The sequence below is a fragment of the Eutrema salsugineum genome, unplaced genomic scaffold (genome assembly GCF_000478725.1).
Source record: "Eutrema salsugineum unplaced genomic scaffold, Eutsalg1_0 scaffold_5, whole genome shotgun sequence".
Classification (NCBI taxonomy): domain Eukaryota; kingdom Viridiplantae; phylum Streptophyta; class Magnoliopsida; order Brassicales; family Brassicaceae; genus Eutrema; species Eutrema salsugineum.
The window spans coordinates 2,470,248-2,480,608 of NW_006256612.1; the positions used below are offsets into that span (position 1 = coordinate 2,470,248).

Genomic DNA, 10,361 nt, shown 5'->3' on the forward strand with positions numbered 1-10,361 from the left:
AAAAATAGAAGAGCAAAACCTCATCGGTTAGTTTTCCAATACACCACAACTTATAACAAGAATTTGAATCAAGAGGTAGACCAAAACTTTATGTAGCTTTAGACTCTGATTCAAGAGCTAGACCAAAATTTTATGTAGTCTTAGGCTCTAATACCATATCAAAGTAATTTGCGAAAGTAATTTTATTCATCAGCCTAAAGACAAATATATATACATGTACAATAATTAGTTTTGAGTTTAGAACTAACAATGTGAGACAAAATAACTATTCTAATAATTTAACTATACAAGGCCTAATAAGCGCATTACTATCTCTTAATATATACACATAGACAAAATCGAAATGATATGATCAAAACATCCTTCTCTCGTTTTTATCGAAGGAAAAAGCACGCGGGAATGAGAAAATTGATTTATGTTAGCGATCATTTAAACTTTTTTATATTCTTTATTTATTCTAGCTTTCCCCTTTGATTTTCATTTGATTAAAGTATTAAACCTTAACATATAAATCAGTTTAATCTGGCGATCATATAAAAGTATAGATTTTTTTTTTCAGGTGCCATATTTGGCTTTATAAAACTGACCAAATATTAATTACTAGATGAACAAATAATGAACTTGATGGGTTATTGTTCCGAGTTCTTTTTGCTGTCTTATGATAAAAATTCTTTAGAAATGGTAAAAGGTTTCTTATATTTCATATCAATATCAATAGAAAAGCTATGCCTTATATACAAAATACAATTAACATAATACTTGATATATTTCCGAAGTAGGACAAATATAATAAAGACAAATACAATAAAACCTTAATATGGCTTAATACCCCTCCTCCCCCCCCTTTTCAAGGTGGAGGCTGGAGATTACAAACATCCAGCTTGCCAAGAAAATCTTCAAACTCCTTACAGCCTAGCGTCTTTGTCATTATATCGGCGAGTTGAGACTTAGTGGAAACATGTTTAGTAACAATGGTACCGCGAATGATCTCATCCCGGATGAAATAACAGTCCAACTCAACATATTTAATACGAGCATGGTAAATCGGATTAGCTGTTAGTATAATATTATTCGATGATCTCTTTATTGTATTCCCCCAAAATTATATACACCAGCTATACGTTACAAGGCAACTAAGAGACTAAAATACAAAGGAGAATATAAGGTTACCTTATTCTAATATAAGGCAGGCATTGATGGGTTTAGTGCAACAAAGTTTGACCAACACTGAGATTTCAAAGGTCAATGTGTTATCATAGCTTATACAGGATTGGTGATTTGAGAATGGCCAAATCAAGATTGGGTTTGTCATATGCTAAGAAATATATGGAAACAATCTACCTTTGGAGATGATGTTTTTTTTTTTTTTTTGCCTTTAAATTGCTTTCTTTCGGTTTTATGCTCAGATTTTATACCAAAAACGAAGAGGTTATCGTAACAAAGAATAACAAAAAAAACACCTATACAACTTACCCTTATATACTTACCCAAAAAATGGAACGAAGCAAGATGAAATAGTTTCATAAAGGATGAGAGATATATACAACCAAAATATAATTCTAGGAGAGAAGGAGTGTTGGTATCCTCCGGAAGGAAAAATTGCTTCTTTGTATTAAATTACAAACAAATCATCAATAGAATGATCCAATAAGTCATCTTTACTTATGTAATTAGTAGGCATACAACATTGATTATCCATACTTTTAACACCTAAACAGTCTTTGAAAAGTTTTTTATAACTACTAGTTCATAGTGAGGAGAATCTTATAGTTTTGAATTTTATAATATGCAACTATATATACTACGTGTACACACAGAAAAGCATCAATATATTCAATAGATGAGATCTTAGTTAGATCTTGATTCTTGATACATCTAGTGAATTCTATTGTTTTTTTACCAAAGAACATGATAGTTTATGACTTCATTGTTCATAGGATGAGCTTCTTCATAATTATCGAATGCAAATGGATTCTCCATCTCACAGTCATTCAAATCTGCTAATAACTATGGTGGATATTCGAATTCGGTAGTTCAAATACTTGGGAACCGTAATTGTGAATTTCCCTGCCAAAAAAAGTGTAATGAAGTTTGAGACACAGTTGCTTTGATATTTGATTGCCCTTAAGTATTTCTACAAGGATGATATCAGGACAATAGTATGTGCTTGCGTCACAAGAACCCTATGCATTGTAACTTCTCACTTGCGTCACAAGAAACCTCAATATTGTTTCTTTCTATATCTGAAATCCTCTGTTGAGCTAGTTTCACGATTCTTACGCATAATAAGTAATAACATTGAATACCAAAAGAAAATTCAATCGGTAAACTAATAAATCAAATTTCTCTTTTGGAAATATTTTTGAGATTTCTTTGTAATTCAATACAAAGAAGCAATATAAGGGCTACAAAAAACCAAGACATCATCAAGACTAACCTTACTTTCATCTCCAAAGATGGATTCTTTTCCATCTTTCCTCTTAGCATATGACAAACCCAATCTTGATTTAGCCATCCTCAAATCACCAATCCCAGAGTTTGTATCCGGACCCGCAAACCCGCCCATCACAGGAGCTAAAGGCGGTCCAATAAGAAGCCCATCAGCTCCAAATTGAGGCCCTCCTCGTGCATAATCAAATAGAGCCGCTCCACTTCCTCCAACTTTTGGAAGGATGATTGGGTCATCGCAATCGTCGAGCCAATAGAAAAGGAAAGCGTCGAATGTGTCGTAATAATCATCAGTACTTCTATAGCCTTCGGGGCTAAATGCACCAAACTTGAAAGACTTGTTTTGTGTGTAAGCTATGATAACACATGGACCTTTGAAATCACAATGTTCATGGAACTTTGTTGCACTAAACCCATCAACACTTGCCTTGTAGCAACATTTTAACTCTCTTCCTAATAATAATAAAAAAATGATATATAATTAGAAGAATTTCAGATAAAACATATACTTCTTCAGTCTTCACCAAACCCAAATCTTAATTATTACGAGTCTAGTAGTCGAAAGCGAAGGTATAATAACTTGCTTTTTAAAATCGAAGTAAACGAAATGAATTGTTTTCAAAGTGATAGAACTTAAAATCACAAAACCCAAATCTTTTTGAAAAAAAAAAAAAGGCAACTTAAAATGAGATGAAGAATGCATTATATTAGATTTATATACCCTTTAGAAAGGTTTTGTTTACCAACGAAAGAGAGAAAGGAATTGGGACATCCTCGCGGTAGAGCGGTTGCTGCGGCGGCCGGAGATTGTCTATTTTCTCGCCGGAGTTCCAACCAAATAGACCGTTGTACGGACTTCTTCTCTTCGAGTTCTTGACGGTCTGAATTGTGTTTGAGATGGCACACGAAGCCATTTCCTGCAAATAACGGCCACACAACAAAACCCACAAGAAGATAACTAGACAAAGGATTATTATTTATTAATGCTTGTGGTCTTCAAGAACTTTTGGTTGTCATTGTTTTACTTACAAGTGTACAATACGGTTCAACCGAACCAAACCAAACCGTAGTTAATAACCATTCATTTCTTTTTCTTTTTTATTCCATTTCTAGATGAAGTAACCTCGGGAAAAAATCTGGATCCCAATACCCAAACCAGAACCAAACTGAAATGGAAGTACTGAACTCAAAACGTAACCTATAAAAATATTTGATGGTTTCTCTTCATTAATACGTAGGTATCAGACAATATCCGAAGCAAACCGATATCAAGATCGGGTACCCAAATTATCTGAAATATAATTATATATATCTAACAAATATTAAATATATTACAGGATTTGAAGTATATTTTTGATATTATATATATATATATATTCTTATAATTTTTGGGTTTTTGGATATAATTTTGAATTTTTATTTATATTTTCAGATTTTCAAATATACTTTTTTAGATTTTTGGGTATATTTTCGAGTTTTTGGATTTAGTTTAGGGTTTTCAAATCTTCGGATTTTCGGTTTCAGTTCGGGTATTCGGGTCCTAAAAAGATCCGGCTCATTTAAGATCAAAAAATTTTTTGATATAAATATTTATCGGTTCTTAAAACTTGGAAACCAAACCGACCTAAAATTGATTGGTACCGAACCAAAACCAAACTTATATAGTACAAAATCTGTATACCAGAAAACCCGAACCCGATCGGTGACTCAGAACCGAACTGAATACCTGAATGGCCAGTCCTTACTGACCATAACCAACGCTAAAACCTAAAAGAAATAAACCAAATAACTAAACCTCAAAATATAGTAGAACCTCTATAAATTAATACTTGATAAATTAATAATCACTATAAATTAATAAATTTATCTGGTCCCGAGTCGGGCCGGTATAAAAATCCATACAATTTGATAAGATAATAAGATAATAATTTTTTTGAAACTCCTATGTAAATATATAGTCCCAACATAAACATAAATTAATAATTATAAAAATTTATGTATATATAGGTAAGATATAATATACTAAAATATGATTAATGTGTTGTTTGTTTTTATTTAAGTTCAATTTTTTTTTGAAAATTATCTCTTTAATTATTTACATCAATAACTATAATTGTTGTTTTTTTTAACTCTATTCAAAATTTGTAAAGAAAAAATAGATGTGATAATTGATTTTCTTACGTGTAACTGTTTCAAAATATATTATGGTACCTTCAATTTCAGCACCAATATTAAAGATAGTAGCCATATTTTTTTCTAAATTTTGTACTAATGAACATTTATAATTTTACATAGATAATTTAGTCCACAATTAACAAATATAAATAATTATTTTTTGTAATTGCTATGATTACTAATCATAATTTTAAGTTTGTGCATACCATTTTATAAGTATATAAGTTTAGGTTCTTAAATATAACATTATTTGAAAAATTTTTAAAGAAGAAGATGAGCGAGAAACAATTTTTCTCTATAAATTAATAATTATTAATTTATAGATAAATTAATATCACGATAAATTAATAAAATATTATAATCCCAACATTATTAATTTATAGATGTTCTACTGTATAATCTATCCTTCACTATTCAATAACATAATATTGATGATTTCAGTATTTTCGAATATATATTTGAACTTTTAATTAATGTTATAAGTGATGTTTCAATTATCAGGAGACGCCAAGAGTGTGTTTCTTGCGTCACAAGAACCACTCTATGGTCACAAGAACCAATCTATGGTCACAAGAACCACACTATGGTCACAAGAAGCCTCAACAATGTTTCTTAATGGTTCATCGGGAACATCTGTTGATCTAGTTTCACGTTTCTTACGCGTAATATCATTGAATACCAAAAGAACATTCAATCGGTAACTTAGAAATCAAGTTTCATCTTTTTGGGTAGATGAAATCCAGTGATCCTTGTGACAATCGAAACTTATGCATTTTCCAGACAGTAGTTAATTCATACAGAAGATAATAGTATATATTAGTTTTATGAAACTAGGAAACAAAATGTATTAAAAAAGCGAAAATGTTGTTGAAGCAAAAGTCAATAGTCTTATTGATAATGATGATAATCATCATCATACTGAGAGCAGTCAAAAACAATGATGGTGAATTCTCATTTTTAATATACAAAAACATCCCAAGGAAAGGAGCATAGATTAAAGTCAGATACAAAAGTATCACACAATATTAAAGAGCTCGTTTAGAAAGATTTACAGAGCCAAAACAAACTTAATAATTCCTTAAAAGCAGCAGAGACAGATTTTTGGCCACCCTTTATTAAACATGGATTTAGAGAGCATTTTTTTCCTGCATCCTCTAGCGTTCCCTTCTTCCCAAAGACAGGGTTATGAGTTCTCATGTACCCACATTGTAATGTGCAAGTGACCTGTTGTCGTCCTTAATTAACTAAACCGGTTCTTCCACTTATCTTCTGTTTGCTTTGCTGGAACTGACATCAGCACTGTCATTTTCTCTTTTAAACTTGCCACGGTTTTCAATAACGACGACCCAATGATCTCAAAGTATCCAGTATCCATGAGTTTGGGAATAGAAACATTGATTGTAGCAGTACCCTGAAAATGTATATAACTGATTGCTTAGATACAACTCCACTCAACTCTCACTCAGAAGAAAGAAAGAAAAGAAAACATTACCGGATGCTGCGCAAGAAACTCTTTTTCTGGAACAAGTTCTGACTCATCAATCTTTTGTCTTTTGTTGGCTCTAGTTGTGGTGGACGAGGACCCATATTTTCCCGCCAGTTTGAACGGTGTCTAGGTATACGCTAGTCTGTCTCTTCCCTTGCTTTTTTCTCCCAAAGCTCCCTCTTGAAACGATTCCAGTGAAGCATTTAATATAAACTCCATTCATTTTTAAATTACTCTTGGTTTTAATAAAAAAAAGAATCTTCTTAATTTGCAGATGCACAGTACGATTGCCCATTTGTTCAAGCATTTGCCAATCTACTTTGATTTCAAACCTGTCTCTGAATTGGCAATCATCCAATTCTCATGTCTTTTAGATCGATAGCGTTGCTCAACTTATGTCCTTGTGGAAAAGGCCAATGCTATGAGAAATGACGCGCTGTCCTGATGATCAAAATGAGTTTACGTTATTTTGGAAAGCTTGTTATTAAAATGTTTGCTACAAGTCAAGTGTTGATGGGTTTAGTGCAACAAAATTGTGATATCAAAGGTCCATGTGTTATCATAGCTTCCACCAAAAACAAGTTTTCCAAATTTGGTGGATTTAGCCCTAGGAGTTATATAAATACTGATGATTGTTACGACACATTCAACGCTTTCCTTTTCTATTGGCTCCTCGAGTATTGCAATGACCCAATTTGGTGGATTTAGCCTTAGGATGGCATGGGTTAGGCATATGCTTAGAGGAAATATGGAAAATAATCTATCTTTGGAGATGAAAGTTAGGTCAGTGAGTGTTGATGGTGTCTTGGTTTTTTTTTGTTGCCGTTATATTGCTTCTTCTTTGAATTAAATTACAAGCAATTCTCAAAAGATTCCAATAAAAATATCCAATAATTCATCTTTTTATATGTAATTAGTAGATATACAACATTAATTATAGATACTTTTGAGACCTAAAAAAGTATTTTAAAAGAGTATTTATAACTACTACTTGATGGTGAAGAGAATCTTGTCGTATTCAAAATTATAATAGTATATCTGTAGAGTGAACTATAATGTTTTTTTTACCGACGAACATGATTAGTTCATGACTTCATTGTTCATATGAGATTCTTCATAATTATCGAACATGACTGGATTCTCCATTTCCCAGACAAAATTCAAATCTGCGAAAGACTCTGGTGGATATTCGAATTCGGGTAGTGCAAATACTTGGAAACCGGAATCTTCTTCTGTTTGTGATTGTAAATTTCCCTGCAAAACATTTTAATGAAGTAATTTGAGAACACAGTGACTACGATTAATTAATAGGACTTTCTATGAGTTTGGATTTGATTAATTAAACCTTAAACGATGATTCAAAGATGAGATCAGGAGAAGTCCAGAGTGTGTTACTTGCATCACAAGAACCCTTTCCTACGTCATCATTTGCTTGACAAGAAATCTCAACATTGTTTCTCAATGGCTCATCTGAAACCTCTTGTGAGATGGTTTCACATTTCTTAAGCGTAAGCTCATCTCTCTTTATCACACGACACAGCGCGAAATCTCCCTATAGAGCAAGCAGAGAAGAATACCAAAAGAAAATTATCAATCAATCTTTTCTCTTTCTGGTTAGATTTATGATGTTGACATGTTGTTACCTTGAAATTTAGTGATCCTTGTGATGTATCATTGTCACAGAGACGATACTCATGCATTACCCACTCGGTTCTACCACCAAAAGGAGCTCGACCCATGTAAAAAACTAGAGTTTTTCGACACCCAATGATTGAAGAAGACGAGGAAGAAGAAGAAGACTGACAAACTATTTTTCGATCTTTCCCCGTGGCTTTCCAATAACCAGACTTAGTTGCTCTGTTTATTCGAGATCCGTTTTGGTATTTTCTGTCTCGGCGACAGAAGAAAAACCATTCCATATCTCGATTAGGCAAGAAGGATTTCTCTGCAGTGAAACAAAAGTTTGTTATTTTATTGTTTTGAAGATTGCAACAAAATTTGATTTACTTCAGTCAAAAGTTTGAAAGAAAGAACATACCTGGAAGTTCCCAAGGATCAAATTTGTATAAATCCATTAATGGAATTATCTCGAGCTCGATCTCAAGCCCTTCGTTTCTTCTGTGCAGGTAATAACCCACAAGTTCTTCATCTGTTGGGTGAAATCTGAAACCAGGTGGTAAAGATGATGATCCCACCATTGTAGTCTTATCTATTATTTCTTCAAATGATTCTTTTAGCTGTCTTATTGATAGAAAATCCTTAAAACCCCAGAAGTATAAGCTCTTGGATTCACTCACTCTTGTCGAAAACAGAGCAAGACTTCCACAGGACGAAACCCTAATTCCTATTATTGTGTTTCTTAAAGCTCAAGATTCACGAAAAACAGAGTACATGATATCGGAAATAGAGAAAAAAAAAAAAAACAAGAAGACCAAATTCACTTTTGAATAAGATTTTACTTCAGAATTTAGAACTTTTCTCTTGGAAAAGTTTATGAAAAAGATTGAAGTTTGGAAGTTGATGATGCTGGAAACTTAGAGGAAGTGGGAAAAATGTAAGTTTAGACCATTTGGTAGGGATCATACATATACATATAGTCATATAGAGGTTGAATTAAAGTAATAACACAAACCTAAATAAAATATTAAAATAGTAATAATATTTATTTTTACATAGGTTATGATAAAATAATTCAGACCGAAAGTTTTAAAGATTACTTGTCTGAAACGTCCCACAAATTCCACTAAGTGGCCCACCTGAATCAAAAAGCTTCAGTAGTTCACACTCAGAGACTTGAAAACTTATTGCCGTCTGTAATTTATACATATAGACATCTTGCCGTCTCTGATCTATGCCTACAGACATCTTGACGTTATTTTACCCATAACAATAGCTCATGGTTTATGAGGCTTCATGTAGTTGCCTTGATGCCAATCACAAACAGAACCTGCCGGTTTTATTCTATTATCAAAATGCATTATCAATTTGTGCTCAACTCTAAACAATCATTTCCGGAAATAAATATGATTTTCAAAATGAATTGTTTAGTGTTTAAGGGTTGTAGAATTCTTTTTTCTATTAACATGTACGTAGTATTCATTGGGTAGATGTGTTATAAACAGAATAAGTTTCTATTATGAAGTATTATGTCAGTTGACTGAAACACTCGATATTTTGTTTTTAATAAAAATTGTCTGATAAATTATAATGTGAACACGAGTCAGAACCGGGTCAATTGAGCTTTACTTCCACCTCATGGTGAGTTGGAATATATATATATTTTTAAGTAACTTTGTATTTGATTAAGCAAATTGCCTATGGCATCAAATAAACCCCCATCGGTGAAACCTTAAACTGTTAGTTATTATTTCTTCTTATATCCGCGTTGTTTACTTTTAGGAGTTTACTTTGTTGTTGAATTCACATTATTTTTTTCTTAGATGTAAAGTTAGTTTCTTCACTTCATGGACATCTACGAAGACAAAAAAGGTGAAACTGAAACCCATCATCCAATTTGAGCGAATTATTGTGTTCAAAACACGGAAACACTTCTTTTTAAAAAAAATCATCAATACTTATTATATTTGGAGAAAAAGCTAATTTTTCCGAAAATTGGCTAGGACTTAGGAGTGACGAAGCTAAGTTAAACTAATGGCTTCTCATTAGGCTAATTATTCTCATATGCTTTTGCTAGTTGACAGGCTTTTTACTTATATATTTTAGATAGATTATTTTAACTAACATCGCTTTTAAATTTTATTGGATAGATCATTATATATTCTTTCAATTTTTTTTTTGTTTTGCTAATAATCTATATATTTAAATTAAATTTGGCTGGTAAAGCAGTTGTCCGGTGAGACCCTCTCTGCAGGCTTTAAGTTAGGAAAAATAAAATATATTGTAATCTACCAATAGATTCTAGTGAATTTTTTTTTGTTTATCGAAATTTGTAATAGAATTTATGTTTTTTAGTTTATATCAATTTTGTTTATAGATATATTTTTTTAATAATTAAAAAATATTTATTTTTGTGTTTAGATATTATTTTTTGTAGATATATTTTTTAGGGAGGATTACTACACTAACCTTAGAAAGTATCTATATTACTCGTTCGACGCACTTTTATTTTTTTTACAAAACTAACCTAGCATACCTAAAATACCCTTTTCGCTTTGTTGAAAAAAACCTAATTACGAAAATGCCATTATTTTTTTAATGCCACGTAGGCAGATTATGGCGCTCAAAATTTAAT

General features: G+C 31.9%; 2 protein-coding genes across 3 annotated transcripts; both read right to left on the reverse strand.

The window, feature by feature from the left end:
* Nucleotides 1-1,798: 1,798 nt before the first annotated feature.
* On the reverse strand, nucleotides 1,799-3,439 carry LOC18991794. Of its 2 annotated transcripts, XM_024152774.1 has the most exons (3): nucleotides 3,170-3,439; nucleotides 2,438-2,901; nucleotides 1,799-2,067 (listed from the first exon to the last, which is right to left on the reverse strand). In XM_024152774.1, exons 1-3 carry the CDS (start codon nucleotides 3,360-3,362, stop codon nucleotides 2,035-2,037), a joined length of 690 nt encoding a protein of 229 aa, XP_024008542.1. In that variant the 5' UTR covers nucleotides 3,363-3,439; the 3' UTR covers nucleotides 1,799-2,034. The 2 variants fall into 2 exon arrangements, with proteins under 2 accessions (XP_024008542.1, XP_006415182.1); XM_006415119.2 differs by lacking the exon at nucleotides 1,799-2,067 and having other exon boundaries at nucleotides 2,289-2,901.
* A 3,750-nt stretch (nucleotides 3,440-7,189) lies between these two features.
* On the reverse strand, nucleotides 7,190-8,307 carry LOC18991795 (NAC domain-containing protein 71). Its single transcript, XM_006415120.1, has 4 exons — nucleotides 8,148-8,307; nucleotides 7,753-8,054; nucleotides 7,455-7,661; nucleotides 7,190-7,363 (listed from the first exon to the last, which is right to left on the reverse strand). The coding sequence occupies exons 1-4, from the start codon at nucleotides 8,305-8,307 to the stop codon at nucleotides 7,190-7,192; spliced, it is 843 nt and encodes a 280-aa protein (XP_006415183.1).
* Between the last annotated feature and the right edge of the window lie 2,054 nt (nucleotides 8,308-10,361).

What these genes read in the sequence shown, in the direction of transcription:
- LOC18991795 (XM_006415120.1), bottom strand. Translation starts at nt 8,307, where the DNA reads ATGGTGGGATCATCATCTTTACCACCTGGTTTCAGATTTCACCCAACA. An exon ending in TGATCCTTGGGAACTTCCAG is followed by an intron (nt 8,055 to 8,147) that starts GTATGTTCTTTC and finishes GTTTCACTGCAG; the next exon opens with AGAAATCCTTCTTGCCTAAT. An exon ending in AAGGATCACTAAATTTCAAG is followed by an intron (nt 7,662 to 7,752) that starts GTAACAACATGT and finishes CTTGCTCTATAG; the next exon opens with GGAGATTTCGCGCTGTGTCG.
- LOC18991794 (XM_006415119.2), bottom strand. Translation starts at nt 3,362, where the DNA reads ATGGCTTCGTGTGCCATCTCAAACACAATTCAGACCGTCAAGAACTCG. An exon ending in AAACAAAACCTTTCTAAAGG is followed by an intron (nt 2,902 to 3,169) that starts GTATATAAATCT and finishes TATTATTATTAG; the next exon opens with GAAGAGAGTTAAAATGTTGC.